This window comes from Poromitra crassiceps (assembly GCF_964638095.1).
Source record: "Poromitra crassiceps genome assembly, chromosome: 8".
NCBI lineage: Eukaryota > Metazoa > Chordata > Actinopteri > Beryciformes > Melamphaidae > Poromitra > Poromitra crassiceps.
In genome coordinates, this window is record NC_139629.1 from 12,309,511 (window position 1) to 12,331,263 (window position 21,753).

Below are 21,753 nucleotides of genomic sequence, written 5' to 3' on the forward strand. Positions count from 1 at the left end.
GGCTTAAATGGGTGTGAAGTAATGTATGATTTTAATCAACCTCTGTTGGTGACCAAGAAGGTTTCAACATCGACACATCTCTGGCACAGCTTGCTGTGGCCCGTAATCGACACAAATAATGACTCACATTTACATAAGCAAGTAAGCTAGCTAATTAGAGCAGACGTCCAGCAGAAACGTCATGTCTTCACCAGAGAGGATTCATCACGGTGCAAACTGTTTACTTGCACAACAGACTACAGAGCAGAACGTTTTTAAATGGAGAAATCTCAGCACCTGGTGAAGTCATCGTTGAGTCATCAGTACTGATTAACAGCCTGTCAAACCCTTGCTCTTTGTGTGCTATGGGACAGTCAAAGCATCCGTTTTAGGAATTTGACAATCCATTTCAAGATGTTTCCATCATTTGACTAAAGACCCTTCCAACTAGAGATTTGTGGTTGTCCTGAAAGTATTTCCAGTTGAGTTCCAGGCGATGAAGATGTCTCTCACTTTAATGACTAGTGTTTCCAGTCCAAAAGTAAGTTTGAAATCCCATTCATAACTTTAATGTTACAAGTTACACATTGTAAGACATAGCATTACTCTTTTGCTGCTTTGTTTTTGGTATTATATGATTTTAAAAGTTTCACCATTTCTAAAAGTTTAATAAACATTTGATGAATGCATTCAAACTGCTATCAGGCTGTTTTATACCATCCTGTTTTAAAACTCAAGATTATGATTATAACCCTGGTTTTATAACAAGGTGAGGTGAGTCCTCACCTCGCCTTGTGGAATAAAACTCTTATTTTTGACTTTTTTATTTTTATTTCATGGGTTAATTATCATGAACGGAAGAGCTAACCCAAAAATGAAGATTCAGTCATATCTACTCACCCCTGTGCCGATAGGACGGGTTACGTTTTTTAGTCCACAAAACAGTCCTGGAGTTTCACAGCAAAATACAGTTGCAGCATTCTCCTAAACAATTTAAGTGGATGGTGACCAACTTTCAAATGTTCCATACTGCTTGGCTGGCATAAATAATAGAAGTCTCCAGAAACCCCAAGATGCCAAGTTGAGTGTAAAACCCCATTTTTAGCTGAAATCTTCACTGTAGCCGTGAGCTGAAAGTGAAAGTGAAAACGCGACCTTCAGTTCACGGCTAGATTTCAAAAGTAAATTACGTCTTTTCAACTTAACTTCAATTGTTTAGGAGAATGCTCCAACAGTGTTCTGCTGTGAAACTCCAGGACTATTTTGTCCAAAAAAACTTCACCCGACTTTCCATCTGCATGGAGGTGAGTAGATAATAACTTATTTATTTATTTATTTATTTATTTATTTATTTATTTATTTATTTATTTTATTTTATTTATTTATTTATTTATTTATTTATTTATTTATTTATTTATTTATTTATTTATTTATTTATTTATTTATTTATTTATTTATTTATTTATTTATTTATTTATTTATTTATTGGGGGGAAGTGGGTAAACTGTTCCTTTAATGGGAGTAGTAGTATTTTGATTCGTTTTTTTACTGGAACTTCTAACAAACCCATAGAGGTGAGTCCAGAGGAAGAGGAGGAAGGGGACCAGGAGGTGGACCCCCTGAAGCGCTCGGGGATCCCGTTTGGAGGCCTGATCCATGACGTCCGCCGCCGCTACCCACGCTACGTCAGCGACATCACGGACGCCCTGGACATGCAGTGCATCGCTGCCGTCATCTTCATCTACTTTGCCGCATTGTCGCCCACCATAACCTTTGGAGGCCTGCTGGGTAGGTTTGTAGATTCATTCCAAAATGCTTTTATTGATGTATAATTGAATGCATCATAACTAACCGCATGAAAGATTTTGTGATTTGTGATGTCATTTTGATACTGTATGTTTTGGTGCCTACTTTCACGTACAGGGGAGAAAACACAAGGCATGATGGGAGTGTCTGAACTTATCATCTCCACGGCGACGCTTGGAATTATATTCTCGCTGCTAGCTGGTCAGCCCCTTCTCATTATTGGCTTCTCAGGACCCTTACTGGTGTTTGAAGAAGCCTTCTACAAGGTGCCTGAACAGAATACAGTGAAACGTTAGGGTTGTGCTACAACCCGGGTTTTACGAGTGAGAACGAGAGCTCGCACTCTAGTGCCATCTCCGCTGCGCACGCAGCTACTGGAAGAATGTTATTTTTGCTCCAAAAATGATCTTTATATAAAACCAACCACCCACCAACAGGTGGCGTGGTACCCCCTGGGGCTGAAGCGGCCACCCACATCCTTACCCACGTGACTACGTCACGCCCGCCCAGACCCAAGGAAGCCACTCCTTCTTCCAGCTCGCTGAGAACGACGCATCCAACGACGCATCCAACGACGCATCGACGCAGCAAGGCTGGGTAGTGAGAGCTCTCGTTCTCACTCGTAAAACCCGGGTTGTAGCACAACCCTAACGTTTTACTTTGTTTCGAACTCAAGCTCTCACTCTAGTGCCAAATTCAACCGCCCTTGCTGCCGGGAGCACTCCTCAGAGTGACCCGAGAGGCATCGGTGAACCACAGCCGCATGGCGAAACGCCCATGCCCAACCGTGTGGCATTTGGAGCGGCAACGATACTACGTTCTTGCCATTGACAGTACCGCATGCGCGAAACGCGAACTGGACACGTCAAGGCTGTAGTATCTAACAAACGTGTGATGAGAGGACCATGAGGCCGCAGCGCACATGTCCTCCACCGATACACCACGCAACAACGCGGAAGACGTCGCAACGCCTCGTGTAGAATGCGCCTTGATACCCTCCGGGGGTACCTTACCCACGGCAGAGTATGCCAAAGCAATCGCCTCCACTATCCAGTGTGATAAGCGATCCTTGGAAAGGGGTCCGCCCTGGGCCCTCTGCCCAAAACAGACCAACAACTGGTTTGTAGTGCGTAATGAATGCGTCCTGGCCACATAGGCCGAGAGCGCCCTTATGGGGCACAGCGCGTGCAAACGTCTCTCCTCGCCCAAACTGAACGGCGGGGGACAGAATACTGACAAGTCTATGACCATAGACCTAAAGCTGGCAATAATATTCTTAGGTTGATAAGCCGGGTTAGGTCGCAATGTAACCCTGCGCCCATCATCCCCGAAAACCATACAGGCTTGCTGCACCGAGAGGGCAATCAGGTCACCAACCCTCTTTCCTGACGACAAGGCCAGCAGCAGCACGGTCTTCAAAGACAGAAATTTCAGATCGGCGGAGTCCAAGGGCTCAAACGGATGACCCGCGAGCCTGTCCAGCACCGTAACCAAGTCCCATTTGGGAAAGACGCACCGCGACGGCGGGCGCAACCTACGCGCTCCCTTCATGAAGCGCGACACCAGAGGGAACGCCCCCACGGGGCTCCCCTCAATTCCCATGTGGCAAGCAGAAATCGCGGCTACGTACACCTTAAGCGACTGCGGGGACTGGCCCGCGTCAAGCAGGCTCTGAAGGAAACAGAGAACTGGTCGCACACCACAGTTCACTGGACCCACGCCCTTGTCCGTGCACCAACGCGAAAAGACCCGCCACTTGTACGTGTCCTGAGATCGAAGCAGCCCTAGCACTCTGAATAGTGCACACCACATTATCGGGCAAGCCCTGGGCTAGCAAATGGTCCCATTCAGGAGCCAGACTGCTAGCTTCCACCTGCTGGGGGAGGGGTGGAGCACCTCCCCTTCCGCCTGGGATAGAAGATCCGCCCGCACCGGCAGCGCCCAGGGCGGACCTTGCGCCAAGGAGATCAGGTCCGCAAACCATATCTGCTTGGGCCAAAAGAAGGCGCTGTTCCCTCACCCTGTCCAACACCTGTCGGATCAGGGGGATCGGGGGAAGCGCATAGAGCCCGTCCCGTGGCCACGCGTGCGCCAGCGAGTCGTGACCCAACGGAGGGCTGTCCTCCTGGATCGAGAACCACAGTGGGCAGTGCGTCGCGCGCCGCGATGCAAAGAGATCGACGCGGCCACGGCCGAACCTGGCCCAAATCTGTTCCACCACCTGAGGGTGGAGGCACCACTCTGTCTGACGGGGATTGCCTCGAGACAGCAGGTCGGCCCCGAAATTCAGCCGGCCTGGCAGATGAACCGCTGACAATGAAAGGAGACGGGGATACGCCCACAGGTGAATCTCCGTCGCTAACTGGTTCAGCGCCTCCGACCGCACACCGCCCTGTTTGTTCAAGTGGGCGATCGCCGATGTATTGTCCGAGCGGATCAGAACATGGCGTCCATGTATGAGCCGCGGGAAGTGAAGTAGAGCCAGGCGAATCGCCTCCAGCTCTAGCACGTTTATGTGGCGAAGCTCCTGAGCCTCCCACCGGCCGTTCACCGAAAAGCGCCCGCAAACCGCACCCCATCCCCAGAGGGAGGCGTCGGTGCGAATCACCAACCTGATGAGCGGGACAGGGCCCAACAGAGTGCCTCTCGAGAGGTAACGGGGGTCCGCCCATATGGCCAGCGCCCGCCAGGCCGCACACGTCAGAGGAACCCTGCGATGACTGTCCCTGGCCGGGTCCAGGCGATGCCTGAGAAACCAGATCTGGAACGGGCGCATGTGCAGTCTCCCCAGTGGGAGCACATGCACTGCTGAGGCCATCAGCCCCAGCATGACTGTGCACTGATGCACTGACACGGAGGGACACAGACCTAGCGTCTTTGCCATCCGCACTGTGCGAGCCTGTCGCTCTGCCGAAAGGCGGGCCAGCATGGCCCGGGAGTCTAGTTCAAGCGCCAGGAAGGTCGCCACCTGCGCTGGGACGAGGCAACTCTTCTGCCAGTTCACCAAAAACCCTAAGGTCTGCAGGTGATCGGTCACCACCTTGGTATGTTCTGTGGCACGGACCAGGGGGGGTACCACGCCACCTGTTGGTGGGTGGTTGGTTTTATATAAAGATCATTTTTGGAGCAAAAATAACATTCTTCCAGTAGCTGCGTGCACAGCGGAGATGGCACTAGAGTGAGAGCTTGAGTTCGAAACGAAGTAAAATCCTATTTTACACAGCTGTCACACAAAACCATGTTTGTATTTGATTTGAAGTTTTACCATAATCCTTTGGTTATTTTATCGACAGTAACATGTAACTGCTGGAATTTATTTACGATCTTAATTATTGCAAAAGAGCTACGCGTTTCCTATTTGGCCTTCCATAAACACGTTATTATTTTGTCTCTGTGCCTTTATCTCAGTTCTGTCAAGCCCAGGGGTTTGAGTACCTCACCGGCCGGGTGTGGATTGGCTTTTGGCTCATCTTCATCGTCCTGGTGATTGTGGCAGCAGAGGGCAGCTTCCTTGTTCGCTACATCTCACCCTTCACCCAGGAGATCTTTGCCTTCCTCATCTCCCTCATCTTCATCTATGAGACTTTCTCCAAGCTCATCAAGGTAGCTACTTCAGATAAAATACAGACGTTTTTTTCTGATTTTTCTCCCATTGTCTCCCCAATTGTACTTGGCCAATTCCCCCTGCTGTCCCGGTTGTTACACCAATGATACTCAACTTGTGGCCTGGGGCCCAGATGCGGCCCATGATAGGGTGCAGAGTGGCCCCCCAACCATTTTCTAATTCACAATGGAAAACTAATGTGAAATAAATGTGTCTAAGCTCCAGCTAAATTGTCAAATATGGCCGTCTGCTCGCCGCTGATGCCTCGTCAGACATACTGGAGCACCGCCCAGGCACTTACAGTATATGTACTTAACTAACCTAACTAACTAACTATCCTAAACTCTGGCTGGCACGCTAAAAACCTACAATCCTATCTGCAGGTATTTCAGGAGCATCCACTGATGGAAAGCTACCCCTCTGTCCCCTCCGACACAGTGACCCCATACTCCAGCAGCCTCATGAGCGCTGGTGGGCCCCCGGCTGATGACTCTGCCAAAAGGAACCAGCCCAACACTGCTCTGCTGTCTCTGGTGCTCATGTTGGGCACTTTCTTTGTGGCCTTCTTCCTCAGGAAGTTCAGGAACAGCCGATTCCTCGGTGGAAAGGTAGGTTTGGTCTGCTGTACTATGTCTCACCAAACTTTGACTCAGTAAATGTCAGCAGGCTTCTCGTGGGGACCAACTAAAGGAAAGATCTGCATATGACTGACTCCATTGTAAGGTGACACTCCTCTTTAGGCCAGAGGGCGGCATCTATATGGGCTAGGATAGAGAATTCTTCAGGAGTCAAGACTCGTCGGTGGTGGACTGGGGAGGTGGGTGGGGTGAAATGACAGCTTCAGAGGATGGTTTCAGGGGGAATGAACAGCCGCAATGCTAGCTGCTGCTATGATCCGCCAGAGTGGGGGGTGATGTAGAACCCTCGCTATATATACTAGGATGAACTGACGATGACTGACGTCATATGGACGGGATGAACTGAGGACAACTGACGTCATGACTGACGTCACGGGCTGATCAGGTAATGCGGATATTGCGGCCTCTCTCTCAGCTTGAAATTTGGTATGGAAACCTCACTTCAATCATGAGAGACCGGTCGGTAAGGTTTAACAAGAGACTTTATTTAGCAAATGGCATGCATGGCAAGTACTTTGCCATATGACTCCATTGTAAGGTGACGCTCCTCTTTAGGCACATCTATATGGGCTAGGATAGAGAATCCCTGTGTGTGTGTGTGTGTGTGTGTGTGTGTGTGTGTGTGTGTGTGTGTGTGTGTGTTATAACTAATTTTAAGACTTTTAAAACAAAGCCAACCTGTGACCTACTGTATCGTGAGTGACCATAAAACATTTCACTTGGAGCAAAAACAAAAAATAACAATGGGGAGAGAAAAAAAGCTGGTTAAACCCATACAATTAAACTTAGCTGTCTAATACCCCGATGCGATTAGCATGCATGCCACCTCTGGCCGTACACAAACGCAGCATTATGACATCACTGATGACATCACAATTGAGTCTATGGCATCACTGATGATGTCACAAGGTCTAGGACATCATTACTGGGTATGACATCAGTGATTTATGCATCGCTGATGACATCATAATTCGGAAGAAGCGACCAAAACCAGAGGGACCGAATGGGAAACTATCCATCAATCAGCTAAATATATATAGAGTCGTTTCCATGTTGCCAGACACTATAGCCTACTGACAGTTTGAGCCTCCCAGCCGGCAAAACGAGCAGTGTATTGACACAAACGTGTATTGAAGGTGCGGCGTGCAATTGCCACACCGGGTTACACTGTAGTTGTTTGAGCACATTGCTCCAACTGTAAACAAGGCTATCTCGGTGAGTACTCGACCAATTTGAAAAAATTATGTCACAATGAGTTTATTAGACACATACAGTGTGGAAAATAGGGTCCAGGTTGAAAAAAACACGAAATTATCCTTTAAGCTTGCAAAGCAACAGGGCAATAAGGTGCTCTTCTGCAGACAGAAGAATGAAAAAGATGTCTCCGTCCTCCAGTGCCTGCATATACATAAGGGGCCCGCCCCTTTGCTAGGCGGAGGGATTCGAGTCTCTGACCCAAAAATTGGCATAGTCATATAGGGCCTCTGTCAAGAAATGAGTCACCTCATGAAAATGATTAAATAAAAACTCTACTATTATGTTATTGTCTGGTTATGCTATAATTTGATCTGAGTGTTACAGTATATTTTGTCTCTCAATCTCCACCAGGCCAGAAGAATCATTGGTGACTTTGGCATTCCCATCTCAATCTTATTCTCAGTGTTGGTGGATTACAACATTCCTGACACTTACACACAGGTAACTGCAATGCGAATTACTTTGAGTCACAGCAACAGTTCATTCATGCTAATAGACACACACTCACACACAGACACACACACACACACACACACACACACACACACACACACACACACACACACACACGTAGAACTACAAAATGAATGCAAAATTGGCATTCTCTCACCTTAGAATAGAACTGCTGCTAGATGCTGATACAAGATAGACTGCTAACCTTTGAAGTAGAAATGTTTAGCAGTACTCTTTTTAGGAAATCCTAAAAAATAAACCTGCATATCAATATTTAAAGTGATAAACTTTTCTAAGATTTCAGTTTTGTTCTTTTGGGTGACACCTGTGGTGATGAGTGGTAATTGCAGGTGAGATCCAAACAGTGTTGCATTTACAGTATGTGATATTAGTCAGTTTTTTCGGCCATAGTAACCACCCGTAATGCTAGCAGAGCCCGGAAAAAAGTAGCTTGTTATCTTACTTCACACTAGAGTTGTCGGGAACCTACAGTAACTTACAGAGTGAGTCTACTATTGTCTATTGTGTTAGCTCTGCCCATCCTGTGTCACCACAGACACCAAGTTCATAAATGCTGTAATGCTAGGCTTCCATCATAAGCTCAATCACCATTGTGTTAACTCACTATCAGATAGATAGTGACTTAACAAATATTTATTACATCTTTGAGATGATCACTTTAAACATGCAGAGTACCATGATTATTATTTTATTTTTTTCAAGCCCTGTCTTTCTGACTTGTAGAAACTCAATGTGCCTTCGGGCTTTTCGGTAACATCTCCTGAGAAGAGAGGCTGGTTCATCAGTCCCTTTGGTGACAAGCAGACCTTTCCTCCCTGGATGATGGGGGCATCTATTGTACCCGCCCTGCTCGTCTTCATCCTCATCTTCATGGAAACACAGATCACCTCGTACGTATGATTGCCTGGTCATGCTCTCTGTGTGTGTGTGTGTGTGTGTGTGTGTGTGTGTGTGTGTGTGTGTGTGTGTGTGTGTCCGTGCGTGCGTGCGTGTGTATGTGGTAGAAGCATAGACTGTAAGAAAAGATGGATGTAGTGAGGGTGACTTCACCCATACCATTGGTTTGGGCCTTGGGGACTCTTGTTTTGAAGCCTTGGGTTTGGCATTTTGGCCGCTGCCATCTTTTTTTCAGACAGAAGTGATGTATTTGGACGAGAGGGGTTTGTAATGCCGCATTATGTAATAATCGGCGCATTATCATCATCATCATACATAAAATTGCCAAAGTGGGCTCTGTCTGTCTATGTTTTTGGTCACGCTTTTGGTCCGTGATTTTGGTCACGTTTTTGGTCCCACATTGTGAGATCACATAAACATCACTAATGATCACTCAAGCAATTGTGATGTCACTGATTATGTCACAATGTCTATGACATCATCAGTGATGCCACTCGAGCAATTGTGATGTCATGTCTATGACATCATCAGTGATGTCACTCGAGCACTCGATGATGAGATGGTCACTCGAGTAATTGTGATTTCATCAGTGAGCAAGGGCATGCGGCAGCCCCCTCACCCTGGGCAGAAGTAGCAGCAGGATCAGTTTATGAAAGAATATGACATGTTATACAAATTAGACTGTGGTTGCAAAAATCGGATTCCTGCTTCATAAGTGCATCTTACGTTTCTCCTTTATATCTGAATCTTACTGTACAAACGCGCTCCATTGGACCTTCTTGGACCTTTTCCTGATTTCCCCCCTGACATTTCTCACCGTTCCTCCGACTCCTCCCAGGCTGATAGTCAGTAAGAAGGAGCGCCGCCTGGTCAAAGGCTCGGGCTTCCACCTGGACCTGCTGCTCATCGTCACCCTGGGCGCCGTCTGCCCGCTGTTTGGCCTGCCGTGGCTCACCGCCGCCACCGTACGCTCCGTCACGCACGTCAATGCCCTCACCGTCATGAGCAAGGCCACGGCGCCCGGCGAGAAGCCCGTGATCCAGGAGGTCAAGGAGCAGAGGGTGACCGGGCTGATTGTGGCGGTGCTAGTCGGTAAGGAGGAATGGAGCGGAGGGAGAGATTGGCTGCGGAGGTTAAGGTTCAACTTCCACTGAATTATAGGGGAAACCTATCCAATGTCTTTTATGTGACAAACTGTCTTCCAACAGATACTTTGTTGAATTACAGATACTTTGTTGAATTACAGATACTTTGTTGAAACAATTCTTGATACAATGTTGGAGGTTGAGAGCAGACTATGAAAATAAAAGATACCACAAGAAGTAAATGTAGTAAAAGCATCAAAATTTAACTTGATTAAACAGCTCTGCGAGCTCTGTGCAAAAAAAAAAATAGCGAGCATGCTTCACTCCATCCAAAGGCCGTGGCCACACTGATCTGTCATAAAATGGACAGAACGGATAGACGGATAGATTTATGTCCGTTCCATGTACAAGTAACCTACTTGTACAGCAGGTGGCGGTAAGCACCTTGAAGGTGAACCGAGAGAAGAAGAAAGCTGGCGTCAGCTAGCTGTTAGCTCTGTGCGCTGTGTAGGGCTGTCCCAAACGATTATTTTCTTATCGATTAATCTAATGATTATTTTTTCGATTAGTCGATTAATCTAACGATTCTTTTTTATTTAATTTTTTTATTATATAACAATACATTTACCCAAAACAAATAAATAACCAAAAACTTCTCAATTTCAGTATTTTATTTAACCATCTCATTCTCTTTAACAGTCCAACATAAAATCTCAAATAAAATTAAAGCAAGAGCTTGTCCTCAAATAAAATGAATATAGTGAAATTCAAAATAAAACTGGAGTTTAGCAGCAGTCCAACATAAAATCATCATCTTACAGTACAATGGTGTGCAATTTTCAGTAACAGTGCTCTTAATTTTGGAGAAAGACAAAATGCTCCATGTAAGATGGTCACACATCATCCAGACGCAAGACTGTGTCTGTAGCATCCACACCCAACATCAGGGGCCGGTTGCACCAACTGGTCTTATGACTGTTCTTAAGCTAAGTCGGTCGTAACTTTACGACCTAACAACTAGCCTTTTTCTCACTAAGACCGGTCGTATATTACGCCTAGTCCAGAGCAGGCGTAAGGTGCAGTATAGACGATTTTCACCTGTGTGTTGCGCAATAGTCACAACCCCTCAGCATGGCTGTATTCAGCCCTCAATTATAAACCGCAAACCGGAGTACGTCATAACGTTATAAATATAGTCACGACGTTAACAACTAACCAATGCTGGGGGTCCATATGGAAAGTGGAAATCGAAATGGTTAAAAGTTAAATCAATTTGGTCATTCAGTGGCATTTTACTGCCATGTAAAGTAACGACAAGTAACAGTTAGCAGCTAACATTAGCCACACTATTTTTGTTTTGTGACGATTGTGACGCGTCGAGGCACGTAGCGTGCGTCAACGTAATTACGTAGTCGACGTCATCGATTACGTCGACTCGCCGGGACAGCCCTAGCGCTATGTTACTTATGTGGCAATAAAATGCCACTGAATGACCAGATTAGATGGTGAAATCAGACGGTGACACTGACTATTCGACCATCCGTCCATCCGATACGTCCATCCAGAAAAAGTTCAGCCCTCTTGAACCTATCTGTCCGTCAAAACGTATGAGATTTTGCTGGATACGGACGCTTCATCAGTGCTCCACGGACAGACGGACAGCTGTGTTGAAAATGAATGGAAGTGAACAGAGAAATGAACGCCGACGGACAGACACCACAGATCAGTGTGGCTGCCCACTGAGGGAACCACTGGTTCAGGCACATGAAGAACTTGCAAAAGGTTAGGATCGGAGTTAAGGTTAGAGCGACATTTAAATGTACGTACATACGATAAAAGTGATTTAAAGTTAGGGTAATGGGAAACTGACTCATGAAACAATTAATATAGGAATGTGTTTGTAGACTAGGCGATAGTCAACACATACTCAGGTGATGAAATCTGTTGATTAACACTTGTGATTCCCCTAAGGACACGTTACTTGTCTGTTGAGACAAGTGTTGTTGACAGTCAACAGTGGACTATGGAAATCAAGTATTACCATGCATTCTCATGATCCTCTCTGAAGAAAATGCAACCTCTGACATCGAAACATTGTTCTCATCAGCCAGGCCGGCCAATGATACTATTTTATCAGCAAAATATCTTGTTTATATTAAGTGTCAGCAAAGTAGTTTTAAGTATACAGCTGAGGTTTGATTCAGTTTGGGCCTGCCAAAGTGCTTTGCTCAATATTAGACAGCCAAGTCATGATCTTGCTGTTATGAACCACATGCTTAGCTCTGCTTTTGTTGAAATGCTATTTGGGTTTAGGAATAAGCTGTTTTGGATAAGCATGAATAGCAAGAATGAACAGTCAAGATAAAAAAAAGGTATGCGAGTTTGATTAGAGGGTTTTTGAGGAAAGAATGTTGCTTATCACTGGCAAATCCTCGTGTATGTACATACATGTGTCAAGAGCTGTACTTCAACCTCTCACCTTTGCCCCCTGGCTGCGCACCGCTCCTCCAAGGCATGTCCATTGTGATGACAGACGTCCTGCGGCTCATCCCGCTGGCCGTGCTCTTCGGCATCTTCCTGTACATGGGCGTGACCTCGCTGACGGGCATCCAGCTGTATGAACGCATCACACTCATGGTCACGCCCGCCAAGCACCACCCCGACCACATCTATGTCACCAAGGTAACAGCAGGCAAACAGTGATGTAGTGAGAGTGTATGTCTGCTGCTGATGGAGTTATTTCCACCATTTTTATGCCTCCGCCGGCGATATAGCCATGGCCGGAGGATTATGTTTTCGGGTTGTCCGTCCAATGCGCGTTAACGCAATATCTCTGGAACGCCTTGGTGGAATTGCTTAAAATTTGGCTCAAACGTCCACTTGGATGCAGGGATGAACTGATTCGATTTTAGTGGTCAAAGTTCAAGGTCACTGACCTCACGACCGCCCGTTGCATGCTCGTTAACGTGATGTCTCAGAACGCCTTGAGGGGATTTCTTCAAATTTGAACGGGGGCCTGGTGAGGGAAAGGGGCGGGAAAAGGAGCCATAGCTAGGGATAGGAATGTTGTAGAGAGTCGGGCTTCGAGGGGTGGGTTGGGGGAGTAGCTAGGGGAACATGGGTGGTGGGAGGGGCGTGATCAGTAAGCGGGCGGGGCTAGGGAAAAAGGGCCGTAGCTAAGGACAGTCATAGAGAGTCGGGGATTGAGAGGTGGTTAAGGGGGATGTGGGTGGTTTAGGTTTAGGGTGTCAGTAGGGGTAGGACCATTTTCCATGTTGAAAATGATTAGCCATGTTGTTGAGATACTCCCAAACATTGCCTAAAGTCCATAAGGCTGAATGGCCTTTGTTTGTTTGTTTCTCACAACTTTCTCACTATTGATTTCCACTGTTTTTCTCCCCAGCATTCTTAACTTTCTAATGGATTGAAAGGCTCCAAAATAATTTTACTTTGTTTTTATTTTATTTTTTAATTTAAGATGTTTAGTTTCTCACATAAAATAGAGTTTACAGATAGAAAGAACAAAGGAAGTCCAAGGCAACTCTTCAAGAATATTTTAAAAAGCCTTTAATAAAATATGGCTTCCACCGACATGTTTCGGCCAAACTGGCCTTTCTCAAGGTGATTTACCTTGAGTTACCTAGAGTTGAGTTACCTAGAGTTTACAGATACTTCAATCTTTCTTGCACCCAGTCAACAAAACATTACAGTAGATGTACTCTAGCCCCTTCCACTAGATGGAGCCCAAAACATGCAAATATTCTGCTTTCTAGGCAGGGGGAACAGCTTTGCATTACGTGTGTCTAATGAGTCATTACATGCTTTGTGCGTGTGTGTGTGTGTGTGTGTGTGTGTGTGTGAGTGTGCGTGTGCGTGCGTGCGCGCACATGTGTCTGTGTGTGTGTGTCCATGCACATGTCACCCCCCCTTCCCTCCGGCCACGTCGCCCCCTGCAGGTGAAGACATGGCGTATGAACATGTTCACGGTGATCCAGCTGCTGTGCATCGTGGCTCTGTGGGTCGTCAAATCAACCGTGGCCTCGCTGGCGTTCCCTTTCATCCTCATCATGACCGTGCCGCTGCGACGCCTCGTCCTCTCCAGGATTTTCGAGGAACGTGAGCTGCAGGCGGTAGGTTGGGTAGCAGCAGCAGCAGGGACATTCCAGGAATTCTTGAAATCCTGCCACAATCACCTGATCCCACACGCAGCCTCAGGATAGATATTTCACAGCAAATTAAACACTGGATGGATATTGACATGTTTTTGTACAATATTAACATCTGTAAAGCAAAGAAGTAATTTTACCTCTGATGAGATGATCTCAGCCTCTGATCATGAAAAGCTTTCTCATCCAAATATTTTGAAAGAAAGAAAGAAAAAGAAAAAAATATATATATATATATATATTATGTGGTGTAACCATAAAACATTCACAGTGCTTGTTACAGCTGCCCATGTTTTCTTAGAAACCCTACCTCACGTTCCGTATGTCACGTCCATGGATGCACCTTGGACGAAGGAAACCTTCTTACTAGGGCTGGGCAATATATCGTACAATATCAATACATCGTACAATACAATATTGTGATATATAAGACTTATCATCTGGAATTTTGGTCATTATTATATATTGTGAGATAACTTAAATATTCCTTCTTCCTGGTCTTAATTACTGTGTTGCAGTAAAGTGATACAATTTTCTGACCTTATTAGCCTGTTCTGGCTGATTAAAATGAACAATGATTGCCTTTACCTGCTCATCATATCCACGTTACTTATTACACATTACTAATGATCATTACGAATTCTTACGAATTCTTCTTATGAATTCTTCTTACGAATTCCTCAAAATATTGTCACATTATCGAGGTATTTGGACTAAAATATTGTGATATTTGATTTTGTCAATATCACTTCTTACCCTCTTTTGTTCATTACCTAATGCTCTATCACAAAGACAATTTTAAGATGATTTCTCTATTCATAGCTGGATTGCGACGAGGACTCCCCCAACTTTGACGAAGACGGCCGAGATGAGTACAACGAGATTCATATGCTCGTCTAGAAAATGGGACATGGAGCCAATACGACCTTCTTCATCCTCCAGCACTAACCGGTCAGAGTGAGAGCCTCTTATGAAAACATGAGAGGAGCGAACGGAATCGTCTTTGTCAAATATTAAAAACGAAAAAGATACCTGGATAATCAGTCCTCACCTTGCTCCAAATGTTTATAATAAGGAGCCAACCAAATGTGATGTCTCTGTGGTTGTTGTGTTAATCTCCCTGAAGATGTTATTCTGTCAAGTGCCAGCAGATGGCACCGGACCTGAAGTGTGCGGCCTACCAAGTGAGCTCACATGAACACTTTTTGTCCTCTTTCCCTTTAAACTTCCTACATGCTCTGGGCATAAGTGCAATGATGATGGTGGTGGTGGTGACATCTGGTACTGCAGTAGGTTGGCTGAGTTTGGTACGTTTGGGGTGACTGCAAGTGGGAACTGTGGTTGGGGTCAATTCATTTTCAATTCAGGGAAGTGGGTTTTACTTAAAGTTCATACAATGGAAAGGTGGGAAACCGTATGTTAATGCACAAATCAAGTCGTTTATTTTCTGTAAATAGTGCCATGTTGCTTGTTAGCTTTGTCAGCACTATTTATAGTACTATTTCTACTTGTTTTGTTTCCCAACTTTTCTATTATGATCCCTGACCCATTGGGAACTGTTTCCTCTTCATCCAAATTGAAATCTTTGTTCATCTCTACCGTATATCCAACCTGTAGTAGAGAAACAATTAAGAGTGAACTTTTGTGTCGCATTTATGGAAACTACTTTTATAAACTCAAGTGAATTGACCCCAAAACCTGATGGGAATTCTAGTGGTGCGGTAGCCAAACCCAAATGATTAGCTGCCTTGTTCCTTTATACTACTGTCATTGCCTTTAGGTTGCAATGATGTGCAAGCAAGAAGTGAAGTAGTCCTCTTGCTCTCTGTACAGACTCTTTGGTAATGAGCACTTTGATTGGGCAGAAGCTGCCAACCTGGCTCGCTGGCAGAAAGCCTCCAATCTAAATGTAGTCTCCCCTTGGAGCCAAAACTCAACAGAGACTGTGCGAGCTTCTTCAAGGGGCACTACTCTACTTTGTTAGGTGTTTCATGTCATATTCAGACAGTCCACTGACCCCATTGTTGTGACCGTGGATATACAAGTAAATTAGCCTAAATGGTCTCAACCTTATTTTTCTACTTTGTTGTATGTATTTATTTTATGGGCTTATTTGTACCATGTCTGATCCTCGGTGATCTTTAGACACCAAATAGCTTTTGCGAAAGAAAGCGCTTGCTAAAACAGCGTGGTATAGAATGCAAAAAGGTCTTCATGTACAGTAGGCTTTAATACACTAAATAGAAAATCTGTCACTTTTCATACGTTCATCGTCTGTGCAGGCTCTCCGCCGTGTCGCACATTCTTCACAGATGTCATGAAGGATATTTTTAACACGCTTCACTGAGAAGCATAGAAACTAAGTAAACACATAAGCACTGAAAATGTTCCCATAGAACCACGGGGAACAGTAGTGTTGGCGAGATTTGTGAATGATCCATTGTAGCCTACATTAAGTCTGTGTAATATAATGTACCATCTGTGTTCAGCGTGGCTTTGAGGTAATGAGAGCTTTAGTTTTCACCTCCCATATAGCTATGGGGGTTCCTCTGCCTTTCCGACATGCTGCCACTCCGAACGTTAACTTCCATTATTCGGACTGGCGGTCGTTCACCTTAGAAGCCGCAATGCCGACCTTAGGTTTAGGCGTGGGGGTGGGAGAGGTTAGGTTTTGGGTTAGGGTCTGGGGGAGGTTAGGTTTAGGCATGGGGGGAGGTTAGGTTTGGCGTGGGGGCTGGGAGAGGTTAGTGAAAAACGGGGAATATAGACCCCCTTTCGGAGTGCCGATATTTCGGAGTGGCAGAACGTCGGAGTGGCAGCACGTCGGAGTGGCAGCATGTAACCATAGCTATGATAATTAGGGTTTTTTCACACTTTTCAGAAAGCTGACTTCAGCCACGTCAAAAGACCTGTTGTTAGCGCTACAGTGTAGGAATGACTCAGAATGGCCCAAATTTCAGGCGAAACCTTTTTATTTTAAAATCACAATTTGATTCCAGATTTGTGTGAACGCTCGTGGGACACACGGCTTAGGTGCAAAACGAGCCGAAGAGATTTCACCATGACCAGCAGGTTGGACATTCCCAACACTCACTCATAGTTCATTTTGTGACTGTCCCATTTAAGTTTGAAGTGGGACATTCTCCTGAAGTCTCTGGGATGTTCTGTAATGGTCACCTGTCTCACACACCTTTGATTGAGCCTTGGATGACTGCCTTTCTGCAGTGCAAACAGGCCTACTGAGCTCTGACTGTACGTATTTAAGGAGCGTCAGGAGTGATGTCAAAAGAAGCCAAGCAGAAAGGTGCAACACAAAGTGGAACTACCACATCCTTTTGATTGCCTAGGAAGGTGCTGTAGGCGAGAGAGAAAATAGTTCCAAATGAAAGAAATTTTGACATTACAATAAATGTGATATTTACAGTGGAGATAGCGTGCGGAAGCCTCTGTCCTTCCTTTTTGCCATTCCTCCCGGAAGTTGATAAGAATGTTGCAGCTAGATTCAGTGATAAAACCAAATTTTTTCAAGTTTATTCGTGTGTGTGTGTGTGTGTGTGTGCGCGCATGCGTGCGTACATGTGTGTGCGTGTGTTGGAACATACAGTAGTACAGTATAGCCTACCATAAAGCCGCAAGTCTATCTGTAATGAGCCTCACAAAGCAGCCACTGTAACACTGATTCACTGTAAAACAAGTCAAAGCAGACACTAACACTGAGTCACCGTAAAACAAGTCAAAGCAGACACTGTAACACTGAGTCACTGTAAAACAAGTCAAAGCAGACACTGTAACACTGAGTCACTGTAAAACAATTCAAAGCAGACACTGTAACACTGAGTCACTGTAAAACAATTCAAAGCAGACACTGTAACACTGAGTCACTGTAAAACAAGGCAAAGCAGACACTGTAACACTGAGTCACTGTAAAACAATTCAAAGCAGACACTGTAACACTGAGTCACTGTAAAACAAGGCAAAGCAGACACTGTAACACTGAGTCACTGTAAAACAATTCAAAGCAGACACTAACACTGAGTCACTGTAAAACAATTCAAAGCAGACACTGTAACACTGAGTCACTAAAACAATTCAAAGCAGACACTGTAACACTGAGTCACTGTAAAACAAGGCAAAGCAGACACTGTAACACTGAGTCACTGTAAAACAATTCAAAGCAGACACTGTAACACTGAGTCACTGTAAAACAATTCAAAGCAGACACTAACACTGAGTCACTGTAAAACAAGTCAAAGCAGACACTGTAACACTGAGTCACTGTAAAACAATTCAAAGCAGACACTGTAACACTGAGTCACTGTAAAACAAGGCAAAGCAGACACTGTAACACTGACTCACTGTAAAACAAGTCAAAGCAGACACTAACACTGAGTCACTGTAAAACAAGTCAAAGCAGACACTGTAACACAGTCACTGTAAAACAAGTCAAAGCAGACACTAACACTGAGTCACTGTAAAACAAGTCAAAGCAGACACTGTAACACTGAGTCACTGTAAAACAAGTCAAAGCAGACACTAACACTGAGTCACTGTAAAACAAGTCAAAGCAGACACTGTAACACTGAGTCACTGTAAAACAAGTCAAAGCAGACACTAACACTGAGTCACTGTAAAACAAGTCAAAGCAGACACTGTAACACTGATTCACTGTAAAACAAGACAAAGCAGACACTAACACTGAGTCACTGTAAAACAAGTCAAAGCAGACACTAACACTGACTCACTGTAAAACAAGTCAAAGCAGACACTGTAACACTGAGTCACTGTAAAACAATTCAAAGCAGACACTGTAACACTGAGTCACTGTAAAACAAGTCAAAGCAGACACTGTAACACTGATTCACTGTAAAACAAGTCAAAGTAGACACTGTAACACTGAGTCACTGTAAAACAAGTCAAAGCAGACACTAACACTGAGTCACTGTAAAACAAGTCAAAGCAGACACTAACACTGAGTCACTGTAAAACAAGTCAAAGCAGACACTGTAACACTGAGTCACTGTAAAACAAGTCAAAGCAGACACTAACACTGAGTCACTGTAAAACAAGTCAAAGCAGACACTAACACTGAGTCACTGTAAAACAAGTCAAAGCAGACACTGTAACACTGAGTCACTGTAAAACAAGTCAAAACAAGTCAAAGCAGACACTAACACTGAGTCACTGTAAAACAAGTCAAAGCAGACACTGTAAAACAAGTCAAAGCAGACACTGAGTCACTGTAAAACAAGTCAGAGGTTTACAACCACTGATGAATACCACTGTTAAAACCTGTCTGCTGTAATGCACCAACCTCTTTTCAAGATAGGTTTCAATGAAATCATGTTAGAATCACAGAAGAGGCTTATGTGCATCCAAAAAAACAATATAGTGAGTGCTCATAAAGTAGGCCTAACTAAATAGATCCCAAATGTATCATCACCTTTGCATTCACCAGATGATTATATTGCAGACATACAATCAACTGTGTGTGTGTGTGTGTGTGTGTGTCCAAAGTACATTAACAGCCGATACATACAGTACAGGTCTAATATCTGTGTACTGTATGTATAACCCAGGAATGACGGTATGTCTCATTTTAGATAAGCATGTCCTACACTATGAGACTGGCAAGACTTGTGTCTCAGGGGAAACTGACCTTTGATCTGTAAATATTGCTCCCCCAACATTTAGTTTGCTGTCTCCTCTGTGTACATAAATCGGCCATGGGAATGCAACACTTGCCCTGCAGGAAGCAGCGTCAAAAATATGTGGCCTACAATCCAGGCTTACATCCCGTACCGTGGAGAGAAGGAGGTCAAGTGATAAAACGAAATGTGTTGTTTATTTAAAGAGAAAGGACAAACTGTACTTCTGCTTCTCTAAATCGGATCCAGAGAAGTGTCAAATATTTGGGCTTTTGGGAATCTGTATAACGGTAGCCAGTGGGTGGCGCTGTGGAGTGAGTAAACCTCCCTCACTCCCTGAGACCTCAAGAGGCGCTCTAGCGGCCGACAGATGCCAGAGCCCGTGGGTTTTAGCCTCCTTGCTAGACCGTCCGCCTCCCATGCCGGAGGTTCTGAGTTCGATCCCCAGCTGCGGGGGACTACACAATGCAGGTTACATTTGTGTCCTAGTCTTGTAGGGCGACATGTGGCATTTGCATTTTCAGATGACACTGGGGCATAAGCATACACCGGATTCTGAAAGTCCCCTACGACAAAGTTAGTGATCGAGTCACTGTTATGTGCTTTACTGTACATCAGTGTTGTGCAGTTTCCTTTTAGCGATGCAGTAAAAACCAATACCTTTCGTCTCCAAGCCTTCATTACATCATTACGCTTTCATTATGTGTTTTCAACCAGTTACCTGGTTGAAAACAGAGTTGCATTTCTTGGTTATGTTTAGGCAAGTAAAAGAACTTGGTTAAAGGAACACTCCGCAGATTTTCAACCAGCTAGGTATCATTAGAACATCATATTATATTTGAAAACTGTAAACCGTTTTATAGGCATTAATTTAGTTTGACAGTTCTTGAGAGTTGATTTGAGTTAAGCTGTGAACCAGTGATGTCATTCACGCACAAATGACATCATCCAAGGACATTCATATTTTATTTATTTTTTGTATTGCAGTTTCCTTTGAAATGGAGCTCCCTGTTAATGAAGGCGATATAATGACCTTGTCTTGCAAACCTAGTCAGAATACAGTATTTCTGGGTTTTTACAGGAGGATTGGAATGAATGACAGACTTTTGGGTGAAGACATTGCCAATCTTTCCCCTGGCCCCACCGCGTTGACAACACTATTGAATGTAAACGGTTAGCAGCAGTCTGTGTTCTCAGGTATGTCTTTAGCTGCATAGCTAGCTTTTCAGCTGCTGTAGGCTGGCTAATGGTAATTTGGTCCCTGAACTTCTGAGCCAATTTAATTTGGGGCCACAGTAGTTGTATTTATGAGCGGTTGGCTTCTGTAATCGGTGCCCATGGACTTGCTCTATGCATAACAGAGTTTTACAGGCAGATTGAGCTGTGACCCGCAGTGCTGAAAGCAGGAAAGACACAATCAAAGGGTCAAAAGGTCTTTGTTGTCTGAGAATACAAGCGTGCGAGAGCCTGTTGAAGGCCAACAGATCCACGTGCGCCTGTTATGACAAGGATCTGTGTGTGTGTGTGTGTGTGTGTGTGTGTGTGTGTGTGTGTGTGTGTCTGCGTAGGCCCAAGTGAAGGGAGAGCCGGCAAAACATCCTTTCGGTATTTAAAAGAAGGCGAAAAAAAATGGAAGTGTGGTTATTATTTAAGATAATAAAAAGGTATAGTGCAGCCACTCAGTCTGTCCTGTCTGGGCTAGACGTTGGAACACGCAAGATGAAAAGAAAAATACTTTTTTTGAACCTTGAAACGCTCTCTCCATGTCAACGGTCTGAGTTTGTTTCGTCGCCTAATACCACCATGCTAGCGGGGCAGACCACCCACCCAAATCTACGACTTGGCTCTGTTATTTTTGAACCTCTTTTACCTCGACATTACTGCTTTGAGTAAAGGCGTCGGGGGATCTTGGATGTCTAGGATATGGAACAGTGTATTATGTTCGATTATAAAACCGTAAATCAGATAGGTATGCTAGATCACTTATTATAACCCCGTCCCTGGTTTATTTATCCACTATACCAAGTTTGCTACTGCAGCACTGATATTCTAAACAGGCAAAAGCAGCAAAATCGTAGTGGGTAGTATCTTTTTGGATTTGTCATCCATTTCTCTTTAATTGTACCACATACCAAAGGTTCAGTTCTTTTCATTTTGCTCTTCGTGGCCACATCTCGTTAGTGATCTCTTGTTGTAAATGGA

At 44.7% G+C, this 21,753-nt stretch overlaps 1 protein-coding gene across 1 annotated transcript in view; it reads left to right on the forward strand.

Annotated features, from left to right (window-relative positions):
* The window catches only part of slc4a3 (solute carrier family 4 member 3), a gene marked incomplete at its 5' end in the record, with an annotated part of 72,500 nt that extends 57,642 nt beyond the window's left edge, over nucleotides 1–14,858 (forward strand). The window contains 10 exons of the mRNA XM_083641048.1: nucleotides 1,552–1,767; nucleotides 1,903–2,051; nucleotides 5,194–5,388; nucleotides 5,773–5,997; nucleotides 7,636–7,725; nucleotides 8,482–8,648; nucleotides 9,494–9,747; nucleotides 12,253–12,422; nucleotides 13,697–13,870; nucleotides 14,729–14,858. Of these exons, the coding sequence (XP_083497174.1) occupies nucleotides 1,552–1,767; nucleotides 1,903–2,051; nucleotides 5,194–5,388; nucleotides 5,773–5,997; nucleotides 7,636–7,725; nucleotides 8,482–8,648; nucleotides 9,494–9,747; nucleotides 12,253–12,422; nucleotides 13,697–13,870; nucleotides 14,729–14,806 (1,718 nt within the window). The 3' untranslated portion in view covers nucleotides 14,807–14,858. The remainder of the gene's footprint in view (nucleotides 1–1,551; nucleotides 1,768–1,902; nucleotides 2,052–5,193; nucleotides 5,389–5,772; nucleotides 5,998–7,635; nucleotides 7,726–8,481; nucleotides 8,649–9,493; nucleotides 9,748–12,252; nucleotides 12,423–13,696; nucleotides 13,871–14,728) is intronic.
* Between the last annotated feature and the right edge of the window lie 6,895 nt (nucleotides 14,859–21,753).